Genomic DNA, 18028 nt, shown 5'->3' with positions numbered 1-18028 from the left:
AGGAAGAACACTTCTTACCAGGTAAACAGTCAGTGGATATTTTTGGTAAGTACACCTTTTACACACACACATGCGCACACATACAATTATCTACCTGCTTTGGGAAACACTTTGGGTAAGCACTTCAGGCCATCAAACCTCTCTATCTATATAAAGATCTTTCGTTCACTATATTTATGGTGAGTTTTGTTTTGCTTGATAAAAATATATATTGATGAACTATACACTTTGGCTTCACCAGTCACGTCCATTTTGTGTCATATGCTCCAACTTCGTTGCAGGCGTGTGTGCAACCCATACTGCATGTACCTGTTGGCTACATCACACTATGTGAAATTGGATAGATGGAGTGTGTGTGTCTGTGTGTGTGTGTGTGTGTGTGTGCACCTACTCCTTCCCTCAGACTGTCGAGACTGAGCCGGCGTTTAGGTTATTGGGCCACTCTCACCTCTACCATCAAATCAGCATAGACTTTCTCCCACTCTCAGTCACTTCCTGGTCCAGACACATGGACATCCTCAGTTTCATCTTGATTAGTTTGTTTGCATCCTGGTTGTGTTTAGTACAGGATCACTGATGTTTTGTAATTACCTGTATAATCATTTCTGATCTGGTCATTCATATGTCTTATATGAAACAACCTTCTTATAGGCACAAGAAGAGCTGCATTGTATTATATTTGTTATAATATGAATATATGTAATAAAATGTATTATTTTTGTTTATGCCATAGTTTTTTAAAGAACTTAAAACCTCCATTCTTGTTTCTGTTGAATGAGGTTCTTTTACATTGATGTGTAAAAGTTAAATGTGGAAAATCGTTTACAGTAGGTCTAAGTTACTTGTGTTTTTACTAGATTTAATGTCCCTGTAGTAATTTGGTATTTTTTATTGCTGTTTATTTATAGAAAATATTTTTACAGTTTTCGCAAATGCCAGTATTTCAGGTTAAAGGGGCTGTATTTATAGAAAAAAAATGCTGATATACAGGGTACAGTATATACAGTATATAGTATATAGTAAATATACAGTACATCTCTGGCAACCACAGCTGCCAGCATTTTACACAGTAATATTATGTTTAATGTACAGCAATACCACATATTTAGGTAACACTATAAAAAGCAAACACAAGGTTTGGCTGTTAATTTTACAGCAGAAATCTGACATTCAATTTACTAGTCCTGTTTTTTTTAATTGTTTATTACTGTAAATAAACAACAGTCTTTCACCATAAAATTTACAGGCAGGGAACTATTTAATCGTATCGCAATAAATGGTGCTACCATATTTTTTACAGTAAAGTTCTGGAAACCACAGCTGACATTTTTTTAAACCATAAATTTAATGGAATTATTTTTATAGTGTACCAGTTTAGTGTCATAAATCATCACATATTCACTTTGGATGGCTTGGTGGCACGTTGCTTGCAGTTTGTCTCTTGTGGGTGTGTAGTGGCTGTTACATCTGTCCCTTGTGGACGTGACTTGGTCAGCATTTTTTTTAGGTCTGCTGAGAAATAATACTAGCTATATCTAGCTTCTACAGCTCAGTAATTAAACACAAATCAAATAAAGCACTAATCAGTGAGAAAAGTTGTTTGATTTACACATTATGTGCTCATTCTCAGATTAGACTAGCAAAGCAAGTTAACTACACCCATTACTAGATACACCCTTTTTATTAAAAACACCAATGATCTCTGCTACTTCCTTTCCAGCTTTATTTTTCTTTGTACTGTCTCTTTACGCATTTAATGAGAGGTTGTATATGACGGGATAAGATGAAACCATGGTTATGAGTTTTATATGGGAACTAATTGAAGGTTGGAACTAAATTTGTGAGCAGGGAACTGAAGAAATGTCAGACAACACATGCCATGAGACTGATTAGAGGAATCGTTCAAGTCCATTGTTTGGAATTGTCACAGCGTTATACAAATTTGAATAGAATTGAGAACATACGCACGTAGAAAATGATGCTTTGGCACTTGCTAGGGTAAATGCAGAGGAACATTATTTGTCCATTAACAGGTTTATAAAATAGCAAGTCTTTTTTAAATAATGCATTCTTCTGATGCAGAAGAAGAATGTGATGGAGCTATGACTACTTTTCGATCCAAGACGTCTTTGTCTATAATAAGTGTGTTATACAGATGCTACATGCTAAACTGGCTTCCATTATTTGCCATTCGGACGTAACACACCGAACATGTCCTGCCTAATTGACTATATTTCAAGTAAACAGGACACTGTGGATGTTTTATTTTCATAAATGCTTTAATATTTTAAATATCTATTTAATATCTGTAATATCCTTTAATATCTATTTGTGTGATTGGCCGATTGACACCATGTGACAGAAACCATGCCGTCCCTGGGAGTGAATCCGCGACCTTTTTTGCAAAACCCGCAAACACGTTATTGCACTTCTTTTCATGAGGTGACTCAGTGCCTCAAATATGTTCCATTTGTGTTGAGTTTTACGGGGACATGTGCCACCCAGACGTCAACAGCAGAGCCAAACAGAGCAACAGCACTGACGACTGCCACTATAGCACACTCTTCATTCAACCGCTAATTTCTCAACTCATCAATCCACCTGTGTAAAATATGCAGAGTGTGATGATGTAATGGTGTATCTCCACTCCGCAGTCCTCCTGACAGACTTACAGGAGGAATTTTAATATGCAATTTTATGTCTAACACAGTGAGAGCAGTAAAATGTGACATTATTTAGACGTTTAGCTGTGAGCTGTGAGTTTTGCCCTGTGAGAGGTTCATGAGGAACATGTGTCATTACTGTTATTACAAACTCCTGAACGCAGACCGCCACCAAATTGTATCCAGACTGCACTCCATACCATCCAGAGCTGAGTCCATATTCATCCTGGAATAGAGGATGACCTAAGAGTGTGTTTTAGTCCTGTTTCATGACACGGCTCTCAGACTGAAGTGACACCTCATTAAAACACACACTGAACACTAATGTTAATAACACCAGTGACACATTCAGCACAGAACACTAACATTAATAACATCAGTGACACATTCTACACTGAACACAGTGCAGTTTCAGGTCAGGATGTAAAGAGTGAAGTCCCAGTCACAGTGTGGCTCTGATTTACTAAGTAATAAACACTGTGTGTGTTGCTGTTATAGTAAGTGATTATTTTCCTATAACAGCAGAGCCTCAAATTTATTCCACAATTTGCTAGCAATTAAAATTTTCCATTTATTAAAGAATAATCCTTTTTTTATTTTGTGGAACGTCACTGAAACAACTTAGTTCCTTTTCTCACTTACATTATAGCAGCTATAAACAGTCATTCCCTCACCAGCCTCTCTTTTTTTCTCTCTCTTTAGTAGAAGTTTTATTTGTCACACATACAGTACTGTGCAAAAGTCTTAGGCACCTTATTTTTTTTTAGAACAAACTTTGTTATAGATTTTTATTTGATGACTTCTACATTACTGATTCAGTACAAAAACCTTTTAGATTTCCAAACATTAGTTTTCCAGCACAAAATTAAATGTTACAGAAAATGTTTGTATGTCAGTAAAGAAAGCAGCATATTACATATAAGACCACTTTTCAGACAAAAAAACATAATGAAGGCTGCTGGGTTTTGCTGCAAAAATAAGAAGCGAGTGTGACAGTCAAAGTCTCCAGAAGAACTGTGGCTGCTTCTGCAAGATGCTCAGTAACACTTACAGCTCATTTCCTTATAAAACTGCACACACTGTACCTGAGACTACTATTTTTTTTAAAGCGAAGGATCATCACACCAAATATTGACTTTGTTTCATTTATTACTGTTTACTGCTCTTTATAGTATTTTTTTAATGTAGAAACATTTAATTTCATTATTTTTGAAGGCATCTTTTCTCTACAGCATTTCTTTGCATGTGCCTAAGACATTTGCACAGTACTGTACATTACAGTACAGTGATTTTTTTTTTCTTTGCACATTCCAGTTTGTTAGGAAGCTGGGTTCAGAGCTCAGGGTTAGCCATGATACAACACCTCTGGAGTAATTAGAGTTAAGGGGCTCAACAGTGGCAGCTTGGCAGTGCTAGGGCTTTAATCCCCGACCTTCTGATCAATAACCCAGAGCCTTTAACCATTGAGCTTGAAACACTTGAAATTCATAAGACAAAAACATATCAGCAGTGTTGCTAAATCTATGATTTGGTTGCTACATTTGGAGACTTTTTAGGCCCCTTTAGTGACTTTAATTCAAAAAAAGAATCTAGCGACAAATCAAATGACTTTTTGAGCAGACATTAGCGACTGTCCTGCACTTAATACGGATCTTCAGCTCACATTACTAATAAGCACTGTTCCCATCAACCAATCACTGATCACAATTGTTCACCATTGCTCATTTTAATTTCTCTTCTTGGTGATATTTACAGTAATTAAAGTGAGTTATTCTGTCCATAACCATTTCCTTCATGTCTATTTCCTGTGAATATATAGCTGTTACTATAGAAATGATAACGCATTAGAATGAGTGCATTAATATAAACCTGTGAATTGCAGCTGCACTACTGTCAGAGCTGCTGTTATAGAAAATGAATCAAGACCATCTGATGAATCAGAATGCAGAAATCAACAGCAGTGCTGACACAGGAAAGTCTTCAGGACAGAGTTTATACTTTGCAGTTTCTCAGTAACATGACAAGTTGCATTTATGGAAGGAGTCTCCAGTGTCAGTGCACAAAGGTAAAAGCTGTAACTAAGTAGTTAACTAACTAAGCTAAACTTGACAAGCTGCGTTTTTTGTCTTATAGAGGCTAGAGAGGGATTGACTGCTATAATGTAAGCGAGAACAGGAATTAACAAGTTTGACAACATTAAATGGAACTATAAACAGATAAAGCACATGATATATCGTACATTAATAAATAAAAAATATGATCATTGGCAAACTGCTGTGGTGTAAGAAGAATAAAACACTTGGGGATGAGCTGTTATAGGAAAATAATCAAATTTATTGTGGTAACAGCAACAGCACTTCATCACACCACCCTGTCACTCAGTATTTCTGTGTGTGAGATGTTTGTAAGTGGAGTAAATATCCTGACTCTTCTTGATACAAAAAGAGCTTTTTAAACCTAGCCATATTATTGTGGACCTGATCTGAGAGAGAGTGAGACAGAGTGAGAGAGATAGAGTTGCTGAAAGAGTGAGAGGCAGAAAAAAAGAATGTTTACAATGTATAGGATGTTTGAGCGTGACATGGATGTATATGTGTGTGGATATGAGCTGACCATAAACAGATCGACAGATAACTGGCAGTGCTTTGGTCTGTACAGGATGGAGATGATGTCTTCTTTACTGAGGAGGGATGGTGTGAATAGAAGATAGCGGAAATATCACAGTGGCCTCGTTGCTCCCATGTGTTTCATGTTATATACATGCATACACATACACAGAAAGAGAGAGAGAGAGAGAGAGAGAGAGAGAGAAAGAAAGAGAGAGAGACATTGCGAACAGCTCCACATGGGAAAGCTCTCAGAGCAGCAGCGTGTAAAAGGCATTAAAATCCCAGGCCTAATAAACCGGTTATTTATAGGACTGTAACAGGCTTGTAGTTTGTCTTGAACTAACCCCAAAAAGAAGAACAGAGACACTCGATCCGTGGTGAAGCACTTAGCGCAGAGTGGAACTCTCCGGAACACACAGCACCTCTCCGGCCGTCTCTCTGCGCCGCTCACCACCCCCAACGTGCCATCCTACAGACCTCTCCACCACATAAAAGTCAGGAGGCATATTAAAAATTAGACACAAAAAAATTAGAGTTTGCGGTCGAGGGCTTAAAAAAGACAAGAAGAAAATTCTCTCAAATATTTTTTATGATGTCACTGGAAAAAATTGACAGCATCCCTAAATCCGTGACAGGAAGAGAAGGAAAAACTTGTTATGATACACTCACAACATGGCAGACAAATGTTTCACTCGCTTGTTAAATATTAAAATAAAAAAAAATAAAAAAATGTCGAGGGGAAAATGTGACAGTCTCCAAACATCAGGCTCTATAGATTTGGAAATGTCTCATGTATATCCTTTATTTATCCACTAAATAAAAAGAGTTTTACCAGACAGATTTAGATGCGTCAGTTGGTTCCGATAAATGTTAATGTGAACTTCAGCTTTAATCAGTCTGGTCTCTTCAAAACAGCATGTTCCTCATGTTTGTTTGTGAAAAGCAGTCTGAGTGTCTCAGGTTGCTCCATGAAGAACACTAAACACTCGTCTCTGTCATCACAGCTTGTACACCAGTCGCTAAACAGCTCTGAACGTGTGTTATCCATTTATCCATGTAGGGAAGCACCAATAATGATTCTGCTATCGAGTATCAGTCCGAGGCCATGCTCATTTACTCATAGAAATGGCCAATACCAACATCCAATACCAGATAATAATAAGTTTATGTAAGCCTAGTGTACGTTGTCACGATAACAAACAGACAACACGAAGTGACAGTGATCTGGACCGAGAAAAACGCCTACAGACAACACTAGGTGAGTAAAAATAAAAGCTTTTCTGTTCCATTGTGTTCTTAATGATCGGCTGCTATAACTCATTGACAGTGAGAGATTCTGACACAATGGAAACAAAATGGTACATTACTTACAGCTGTACAGAAGTGCTTTCCCGAAGTAAAACAAAACCCTCTCTTCTCCATTGTAACCCATCCATAGCTAACTAATGTAGCTATCTAATGCACTTCATTTTTATTAAAATCATCCCACTAACGTTATAAAGAACCAGTCTATTTAAACTGGGGAAACAAAACCAGACAAAAAAATTCAATGATGTCCCTGATTGATTAATACTCAGTAAGTTACTCACTGTATCGCCATCAGTATAAACTAGTAACAAAAAACATGCTTGTACTCAGAATGGACTGAAGAGAGAAAAAAAGACTGCATGCAATAGTGAAATAAATAATAAATTCAAAAAATTCAGCAAATAAACACATCGACTGACAACAAAACATAGAAGCCTCGTATTACTTTCTATTCTAAAAACATGGGCAAACTTTGGTAGTTATTCTAGCTACGTTGGTGTGCATAAGTTTTCACACTCCTTGAAATATTCCACATTTTGTAGTGTTACAACCTGGAACTTAAGTGGACTTCACTTGGATTTTATGTCATTAATCTAAACAAAATATCCCATAATATTGATATAGGTGGGATTTTTTTTAACCAAAATTGAGCATTTTTGACTCAACACTGCTTGTCCCCCTGAGAACATCATGTGCACAGTGTGAAGCATAGTGGTGGTAGCATCATGATGAGCATTACTCTTGGCCTCTTGGTTGCTTCTTTGGCTAAGCCTCTCTTTACCCACTCACTGAATTTTGGTGGACAGATTGCATAAGAGGCTAACATTGTTTAACACAGTGACACCAAAGCACATATATTCATTTTCATTTCAATTCATCAATATCAGGAACCGAAACTGAATAACTGATAATTGAGCAATTGAAGATTTTCTTGAAGGACTTTGTTGAAAAATCCAACATCTGAGCCACAATTTCCCTCATGTAATTTAGATTACATAATATTTTACACGACACATCAAACCAGAAATCAGATAACACAATGTTCCCATTTTCCTATTATGAAATTTAAATGACTAAACCCTACGCAGCACCGTTCAGCTGGAGAAGCGACAATTCTTACGTATGTACAATCAGAAGTGTGTTCCCCTCATATAACAGAATACACTACATGACCCGTATGATTATTCTCTTTAAAAATGAATCTGTCAAAAGCATTGTGGAGAATCTTATTCTATCTGAAGGTAATGGGTTTTTCCGAAGGTCACACATTTCAGCACACTCCGTAATCATTTTATGAAGAGGTATCGTCATACATTACAGAAAAAAACCTATGCTCTTCACATCTACCTCACATCTGCTTGTATAAATGATGAGTGTGACCTCTCGATCACCATGATACAGAAAATAGTCACTTTGTGTGTGTGCTGAAGCGGTCGTGCTCATTTTAGATGCAAAATGCTGGAGAATGGCTGAAGAGGCCGGCTGACAGCTCAGCACAGGCGGTGTATTCAGTATGAGCCAAAGCTCCTGCTGCCTGGTGATCATTACGTTTTTTACCCCACATTTATGCCCACGCTGATCAACACCACATTTCAACCTGTCAGGTCTCATTCTGTGCAGGAGAACGTGCTCTATATTAACCCTGAACATCTCCTCTGGACTGTGCATTAACAAGAGCTTTTCACAAAACCTACTGATGAATAATTCGACCCCCTCACGTGCCAAGTGCTGTTTGCTGGGGTTTTTGTGTGTGTGTGTGTGTGTTGTTTTTTTTTTTTTTTAGTTTTTTTGTCTCCGTAATTTGTGCCATCTTCATCTTTGTGTTTGGACCCATCAGCATGTGAAGCTGGAGCTAATTTACCCCCACGTTCCTTCATTTCCATGTAGTCTTCGAGACCCCAGGCTCTAATCCACAGCTTTTTTTCCCGTACTGAAAGAGCGATGCATGTCAGAGTCCTTCCATCAGTGCAGTTCTGTTTGGAAGAGAACCAACGCTACGTTCAGCATCAGTGCTTTCCATCATCCTGATCTGCCACTCAGTGCCGGCTTCTAATACAGTTCGCTACATTCCAGAAAGATTAGCCAGAACAAAAGCAGTTAGCTTGCTAGCTCAGCTTGTGAAACAGACTGAAGAGAGAAAAAAGAACGTGAAATAGATAATAAAGCTAAAATAAAGACATGGACTGAAAACAAAACATAGAAACTTTGTATTACATTGTATTCTAAAAATAAGGGGAAGTCATTGCTAGTTCATAAATATTCACCCACTTGAGCTTTTCTACATTTTGTAGTGTTACAATCTGGAACTAAAATGGACTTAACTGCCATTTGACATCATAAATTTACACAAAAAATCTGCAAATTTGACCAAAATTGAGCAAAGTGCTATGCTTGGTGAGAAGCCATCACTGAAAACATCACCCTACTGTGAAGCATGGTGGTGATAGCATAATATTGAAAGTTTTCCTTAACTTCTTGTGTGTTTTAAGCAGAGTCCTGGTTGTGCTGTATGCTTTCTATTTTTTAATAATGGATTTAATTTTTTATAACCAAACCCTGATTGATACTTTTCCAGAACTGGCCTTGTTTTGATCGCGCCTTGGTCTTCATCATGCTGTTTGTTTAGATATGTTCTCTAACAAACTCTGGGTTCTTCCAGGAACAGGCGGATTTAACTAATTATGTCACTTCTGGTGGAAAATGAGCCAGAATGAATTTTAGAAGGTGAATACTTATGTGGTCACAAATTTAATATTTTTATATTTCAGTAATTTTTAACTATATTGTCGTGTGTAGACTATATTTGTGTAGATTCATGGCATAAAATCCCATTTCAGTTTCGGATTGTAACACTACAAAATATGGAAAAGTTCAAGGCGAGTGAATATTTATGCACAACATTGTTTATAATCAGTAAAGTGCACTCTTAGAAAATTGAGATCCTTTACAGTTCCTGTGTTTTGCCTCTGAATGTTCCCCCTGAGAGAAGGGTTCAAGAGTTCCTATAAAAATTAGAACCATTTTTAGAAGCCAAGAACCCTTAATTATCCATTGAACTCATGAAACATGGCTTCTTCATAGACCCCTCAGTGCAGATTAATTTAATTTATTTATTCAGGCACATTATTTAAGCGTGTACAATACTTTGGAATTTTTTTAAGAGCCAGATGTTTTCTTTTGTTTTTGAAACGTATTTATTCCATTAATTTTCAGTTGATTTTGATAATGGTAGGGTGTGGTTTAAAATGTTTTTCCAATTTTTAAAAAAATAACAAAAATCCCAGCTGTGCTTCACAGACCCCTCTTTGAGATCCATGGAAGAGTGTTTCTCAAAGTGAAAATGTATAAATGTTCACTCATCTTCAGTAAGCACTTTATCCCGGTCAGGGTGGTGATGGATCCGGAGTCGATCCCAGGAACGCTGGTGTGTGAAGTGGGAATGCGCCCTGGATGGAACACCAGTTTATCACACACATTCACACCTTAGAGTTGCCAATCCACCTACTGGCCTGTTTCTGGGAGCTGGTAGGAAAGTGGAGAACCCAGAGGAAACCGAAGAGGAGTTTGGAGAGAAGTTTGGAGAGGGATTGGTGCCTTTCTAATCTTTCTTGCTGATTAAGGTTTCTCTTGACTTACTCCCTTAAGCCAGGCAGATAACTTTGGAGTGGCAGCAGCAAACTTTCCAAATTTTTTCCAATAGTTTCTTCAGCTCCTCTTCAGTTCAGTTTTTTTTTTTTTTTTTTTTACTTTTCTTCTCCAGAGAACACGCAGCGGCTGCACACTGGAGGGGTGCTGTTGTTGTCCTTTTATCTTTGGCTTTTGATTCGATCAGAAGTACAAGTGGACTTTGAGACAGACCTCAGATTGAGATTCTGAGGCTGAGGCATTACACACACTTTCATCAGGCTGTCTGTGTCTATTACATCTGATCTTCATCATCAACATCATCATCATTTGATGATTTGATAATAACAACAAAAAATATCTGTTTCAAGTCTCACTTTCTTGCTTTTGATTCTGTTTGTCTTATTCTGTTTGAAGGTGAATGCATTTTTAACACTAAAATGTGTGAAATTGTCTATGGAAACATTTCTTTAGGCAGTTTGTTTGTGCATATTTAACAGTCATGTTGTTTTTCCTTTGCTTTAACTTTTTTAGCTGCAATTCTTTTTATTTATTATTTTTTCCATATGCAATAAAACACCTTTAGCAGTGTTTTCTCTGATTTATTCTTTTTTTCTGGTTGAATGTTGGTAATTAATTCAGCTGATAAATCTGTAAAAACAATAGACATTTCCACCTTTACCTTTTTCAGCCATGTATTTTTCCAAACCTTTCTCATTTTTGTGCTCGAAAGCGTGCCTTAGATTCAAAATTAAAACCAATAAAACTACAAAATGCAAAGTCCAACCAACCTTCAAGCAAAGTCCAGTGTCATCAAATCTTTCTGTTCTCAATGCTCGGCTTTCTATAAGCCGTAAATATCAACATTTGACTGTGGAAATTTTAGTAACATGAGCAACAAGGTTGCTCATACGAATAAGCACAGCTAGGCCATTTTAACAGGAGAAATCTCATGGAAAGTTAATGACTTCTCTCAAAAATGTCAAATTGATCATCTATTCCAACTCATAATACAGTAGCTTGTGTAGCGTTAGAACCTGGAACTGCAATGTGGACTTAATTGGGAATTTATATCATGAATCCACACAAAATATACCATAATATTGAAATGTGAGAAAAAAGTGAATACGGTTTGCAAAATTATTTACAAATAAAAATGAAAAGTTGGGATAAATGTTCACAATATAAATATTCAGCCCCTAAATTAGTTCTGGTGAAACTAGTTACCATCGGAAATCACATAATTTCCCTCCCATTTTCTCCCAAATTTGATCCTGGCCAATTTCCACCCACCTAGTCAGCTATGCAACAGCAATCAGCCGGGGAGGGTGAGGCTTACATGTGCTTCCACTGAGAGTTTTTGCATTGCTGCTCATGCTGCATCACAGGGCATCACAGTGTAACAGACACAGAGGAAACCACTATCTGTCCTCTTCCACTTTTATGAGCTCACACATGCTATTGATTGGCTAGCATTGCTGTGATTGACAGTGGAGAGAGAGTATGCCCCTCCCACACTGAAAGCATGGACAATTTACGCTTTTTTGGACTTGGCATCATTGGGATTTAGACTCCTGATGACAGGGTGAATACTTTTCTCTTGCCTCATTATGGAGCCTGGCAGTCACATAATTAGTTGAACAGGGTCAATCTATGTGTAATTAAATTGATATAGTCATGTGTCGTTCAAGATCGAGTCAGCTCTGTGAACCAACTTGTTTAGATGAGCGCTGAGAGCTGACTCACGTATATGAGCTGTGTTTTTCCCTTTGTTTTGTAGATGTAGGCAATGCCGTTACTCACACTCACTCACTTTCAGTAAGCGCATTATTCTGGTCAGGGTGGTGGTGGATCCGGAGTCTATCCCGGGAACACTGGGCATTAGGTGAGAATACACTCTGGACAGGATGCCAGTTTCTCATGGAACAACACACACACTCATGCACATAAACACACAAATACTCATTCACACCTGGGGCAATTCAGACAATCCACCTACTGGCATGTTTTTGGAGATGGGAGGAAACTGGAGAACCAAGAGGAAACCCACAAATGCTGTTACTCTTGCAATATAATTGAATAAAAATGCTTCCATGGAAATTTAACATTTCCTGAAATGATTTCAGTCATGGCAAAGAGGAACAATTACTGGTCAAAATGAGCTGCTCGGGAGCTGAAAGAGTCGAGACCTATTGGTGAGCTGAATCAATTGATCTGACTCACTCAAAAGAGCCATTTCAACTAGTAGGTATGAGTCTGGAAAGTACTGTTATAACCCATAACCATTCCAGCTCTTTTTAATGACTCTGATCTGTTAGGTTCCGTATAAGAACCCTAAGGTTCTACCATCATGCTCCTTGTTCCTCTCACCTGTGGCCTGTTAACACCTGAGAGGAACACCTGACCCAACGGACATGATGTGTAGGCATACTGCCCCCTAGTGGTTAGAATGTGTGCCACATAAACCCAAACACACACACACACACACACACACACACACACATTTGTCTTGCTATCCTTTTTTTGCAGTTTTTGTGGAAAAAACAGTTTCTTTGTGCTGGAGGTCAAAATGTCTGATATTTTTATTTATGTCAGATTATTCCTATCTTTATGGGGACAACTGACAAAATATTACAAACAAAGTGTTTTTATGATTAACCTTATAATCATAAAAATCATATTTTCATCCCAATGCCGTTTTTTGGAGAAGAAAATACATAAGCCATAAACAAGAGTATAATTTTATGATATTCACTTATACAAATTCAATCAGCTATCCTGTTTTTTAATATAAGAAAGGTCAGTTATAAAAAAATACACAATTCCTGAATGTATTAAGTGAAGGATGTGATGGAAATCACACAATGAGCGTCCGTTCCTTGATTAAATCTTTTTTTTGTTCATGTATAGTCTTGTGTATTAAACATTTTCCCCATAATGTCCAAGATTTTATATTAAAAATTCTTCAGCAGTAGGAGTAAATTCTACTAAAGAAGTGAATTGGAATTATTATAATAAATGGTTCAGAGTTCAGAAATCCATTCTCAGTTTTTTTTTTTTTTTTCTTAATGCACTTTATTGAAACACTTGATTCAGGTTACGTCTCAAGTCTCAGCCTTTGATCAGTCAAAGTGTGGAGTGATTGATATGATGGTGTTGAGGAAGGAATAGGAGAGGGAGGGAAAGATGGAGGGAAGGAAGCAGGGAGGGAGGAGAGGGAGAGCATTACGCAGGTTGCAATGACATCACCCTCATTAGACTATAAAACTGTGAGGAGAGCAGCACGGGGGTTTAGAGTAGAGCTGGAGCTCATTGAGGAACAGAGAGAGATCTTTTCTTCCATTTGTTTTTTTTTTAATCTGAGAATCGCTCCTTCATTATAAGTCAGGATGAATATCGTGCAGCTGGTGGTTTGTGGACTAATCATGAGTCTTGTGTTGGTGAGAACGGAGGCAAGACCCACAACACCGAGCCAGCACAAGGTGAGACTTTGGGTTTGGGGTCTGTTTTTTTTTTTAGAGAAAAGTTCAGGTTAGTGGAAAAAAGTGGAAAATAAAGAAGGGACGCAGTGAGTGTTTCATTATCCTGACAATTTTCTTACATCCAAAGAGTTATAAATTATTCGAGCGCAAGTTTTTCAGTCCTCCAATTTGTTTAGATGATGCACGACAAAAATCCTGCAGTGCAGTTTTTTGCATTTTTTGCAGTCTGACTCCTTCGCATCAATCCTTTGCTTTAATTCTGTAATAATTACTTCATGTAATATCCGATGAAATGACATAAAGCAAGAAGTGAAGAACCTGCGATGCTGAGAGATGCTCTGGATCTGTGCAGGCGATGCTCAAAACATTTAATCACAGTCAGCACTTTTTTAATCCTTAGTGTAGAATTTATTCTAATATTCAGTTTTTACAGTGCAGTGAACACTATAGTGTTGCAGTCGTTCAATTTCTTACTGTACTACACAACTTGGACTTTTACATATCTGACTCTGCTGGAGAAGTCTGCAGCACTTCTGAGTTCTGTTTTAATCATGATCATGAAATCATCTGCAGCCTCATCATTGCCTGCTGCAGCATGATTAGGACCTGTACCCTGTAATAAAAACCCCTTGTTGCATGTGTGTGTTTGTGTGTTTGTGTGTTTCAGGCTCTGGAAGCTCTGCTTGGAGAAGAGCTGGCGGATTTTCTGGCTTCAGGTGAACGCAGGATGCGGCTGCTGAGGGAACTTCGCACGGACACTCGCGCCAAGGGCATGTGGGCACGCTTCGTGAATGACCAGAACAGCCCTCGGAGGCACAAATCAGGAACTAAGAAAGGAGGAAGCACCACCAGGAGCGGCTGCTTCGGACACAAGATGGACAGAATAGGCACCATCAGCGGCATGGGCTGCCAACCGGTGTATTACCCGTCCACAAATAACCTCTCCTGGTACGTCAGGATTCTGTCAGTAAATATAAAATCCTGTGGAGATCAATCTTAGGAAACATACTGACCTAATTCCTCATTTACAATAGTTTGGAATAAAATAGCATTAAGAAATTTATATTTAACTTTTTAAGCACATTTGTTTTAACAGTCTAACAGTTAATGAAAATCAATAAGAATTTTATTCTTTTTTAAATACAGAAAACATTTCCCTTGTTTATTATTATGCATTTTTATTATGAATCATTTTATCAATATTTTATATATTATTATATTACTTTTTTTAATTCCACCTCCATCATTTCTTCATTAAGTCATTGTTAAGTGTACACATTTACGAAATTCTTATACATTTATTCAGTTATAAAACTAAAAGTGCTAAATGATGGCGATGCCAAATAAACTGATGTGTCTAGACAGCGTGATACTTTTAGGTTTCACTGTTTAAAGTTCAAAATTTAAAGTTGATATAGCTATGTAAATGAAACAGGCTAAATGTAATATTATCTGTAATATTATCAACCAAAAAGTAAAAACTCAGCTCTGCTAAGACTTCGTCACTCGTCTGTAATGCACAGAGCAAGCAGGACATGCTCGGCTTCCCTCACCTAAAAACACTAAACCTGAAAGAGTAGAAGGTGAACAATTATTACATCATTGCACGGGCTTGTTTTTTTTTTTAATGCTCGCTGCGTGTTTAAACAAAGATTTGTATAAAGACTCACACAAGACACATCATGCGTGCAAAATGTGAATGACAGCATGCATTACGCAATATTTACATGCCTTAACAATAATCATTCTTGTGTCTTTTTGTTCTCTTTCAGAGTATCACCAGGACGATGAGGTTTCGGACAATGTTGACTTTCTCCTTTTGAGGAAAAGCCTTAAAAAATAAATAAAATAAAAAGAGCCGGATTGTCGGTACGGAAAGCTGCCAAGATTGAGCGCTATGGGGAAAAAATGTAATCATCAAAATAAAAAAAATTCACGCATCATCAGTGACATCACAAGATGGCGGACGACGGTGTAAAAAAAATGCGCGAAGCTGTATATTGTCGCTGCTGCTGTACATTCATGTACTTCATTTCTGCATAAAATGTATTTATGTTTTAAAAAAACTATTTATATGTTTATAAAAAAGAGATATTTATAAATGAATTTTATTTATGTAACATTTTCAAATGAATGCAAACTGCAGGCCAATTCTGTTTGTAACTTTTGTTTTGTCTTGAATAGTTGTACATGATTTAAAAATGATTAAAAAATCATGCATAACTCATTCGCCTGAAAGATTTACGTGGTATTTCTATAACTTCATATTATATTATATTATATTATATTATATTATATTATACATTGCAGTCAGGAAGAAACTGGAAAGATGCTACAGTTTGTGGACAGTCGTTAATTTGCAACATAGAGTTTCTTATTTTATTTTGAGGATTTTACATCTATATTGTGAGGATAAAATATACATCACAGGAAGTCAAAGTCCCTAACTGACTGACTTACTAAAAAGCTCATGCATAAAAGTTTAAATGGACATCAACAAGTAAAACTGACAAATTGGACTAAAATTTTGCAGCAAAATGCAGAAATAAGTGACTGACACAAAACACGATCGTGATCTAGTAAAGATCAAAACATGATCTAGTAAAGATTAAAAAAAAATACTTTCTAAAATACTTTGTAAAGTTTAAAAAGCTATTACTGATAAAATAAGGGTGAAGTTAATTTGATTATTTTCCTATAACAGCATGTCCTGAAATGTTTTATTCCTCTTATACCACAGTAATTTGACAACGATTGCGTTTTATATATAAAATATGATATGCATTTGATCAGTTTATACTTACATTTAATGTTCTTTGAAACAAGTTAGTTCATGTTCTCACTTTTGTTATAGCAGCTATAAACAGCAGTTCCCTCACCAGCCTCACTTTTTCTGTCTCTTGAAGTTACTCTAATAAAACCAAAAAATGCAAAGAAGCTGAAAAAAAAAACAAAGCTTTTGGTAGGTTAATCATATGAATGTATGATCGTAGAACAAAGCTTTTTAATACGTGATGTTTTCTGTGATCTCCTACATGTTCCAGGCTTCAGTACTAAATTATTTTTCACCTAATTATGGCAATTAGCTAGGCAACATAGCTAATTATAGCTAGCTAAGTGCTAGGACAGAAGTGGTTTTCCTATACTCAAAAGAATCTTTATTCTTGTCGCATTTTGTTTTCTGAAAAGCGAGAATGCATCTTCTAGAACCTACAGTCTATGAGAACAAGATTTGGAGCCATTTATAGACAGAACGTTTCTGACAGACTCGGCTAAATTCAGCTTGCCTAGCCTTGTTATACCTGGTAGCCCCATTATTCCATCTGCAGAACGAATTAAAAACGCTCTCCAGGATGTAGAGTCTCCAGCTGGGCCAAAGGCGACCATAAAGAGAAGAAAACATCAGCATGACCTCAGAGGGTTCACCACAAGAGGCTAACCACTGAAAAACCTCAGGAGCAGGAAGAACAGATTACTGGTGCTCCAGAAAGCACATTAGAGTTCTGGTGCAAAGTTCTGGGGTGCTTTCAGTTAGCTTATGTTATACCACTGCGCTGTTGAATCCTGGATTCTGATTGGTCAGAAGGTGTTTATTAATTTTCTATAACACATCCCAGGTTTATATTAATGTATTCATTCTGTATAGTTATCATTTCTGCAGTAAAAGCTCATTCACAGGGACTCGTACAGCGGATGCTCCACATGAATGGATTAAAAAAAACGTGTAATTGTTGATAGGGTGAAGTTTTCTGTAAGGAGAGGTTTATTTAACATTTTTGTAAATACTCTCCAGTGTGAGTGCTTTGTAACAGTTTAGGTTTTCCAACATCTTTAGGACAGAGAAGTTTATGCTTTTTGGTTTCTCAGTAACATGACAAGCTGCACCTTTCTGTCTTATTAACTTCAAGAGAGAGAAAAAAGTGAGGCTGGTGAGGGAACGACTGTTTATAGCTATATTGTAATTGAGAACAGGAAATATCTTGTTTCAATGACATTCCATAACATTAAATATAACTAAAAATGGATAAAAATATGAGGTGTTGTTCTTTAATAAATAAAATTTATTAAAGAACAATTGTTGACAAGTTGTTGTGGTATAACAGACATAAAACATTCGGGGACATTCTGTTAAAAAAGTGGTAAGAGACGAGAGCAAGGCGACTTATTTGAGTTTTCCCAACAATCTAACTCCTGAAAATCAAACTGCAGTGATGTGAGCAAGCATGTGATTTTTAGTGCAATCACAAGCAGGTGGATTTCTCAGAACAGAAGATGCTTATCACTTACTGCCAGCATGGTAGGTGAGAAATGCCCTAGGGACCAAAAAGAATTTTTTTAAATG

General features: G+C 37.0%; 1 protein-coding gene across 1 annotated transcript; it reads left to right on the top strand.

The window, feature by feature from the left end:
• The first annotated feature begins 13503 nt into the window (after nt 1–13503).
• On the top strand, nt 13504–16560 carry nppc (natriuretic peptide C). Its single transcript, XM_026930736.3, has 3 exons — nt 13504–13686; nt 14354–14634; nt 15459–16560. Coding segments are annotated over exons 1-3 (375 nt in total). The 5' UTR covers nt 13504–13593; the 3' UTR covers nt 15460–16560.
• Nucleotides 16561–18028: the final 1468 nt, after the last annotated feature.

This window comes from Pangasianodon hypophthalmus, chromosome 11 (assembly GCF_027358585.1).
Source record: "Pangasianodon hypophthalmus isolate fPanHyp1 chromosome 11, fPanHyp1.pri, whole genome shotgun sequence".
NCBI classification, from domain to species: domain Eukaryota; kingdom Metazoa; phylum Chordata; class Actinopteri; order Siluriformes; family Pangasiidae; genus Pangasianodon; species Pangasianodon hypophthalmus.
The sequence above is the reverse complement of the archived record's forward strand: the minus strand, read 5'-3'. Positions and strand labels throughout refer to the sequence as shown.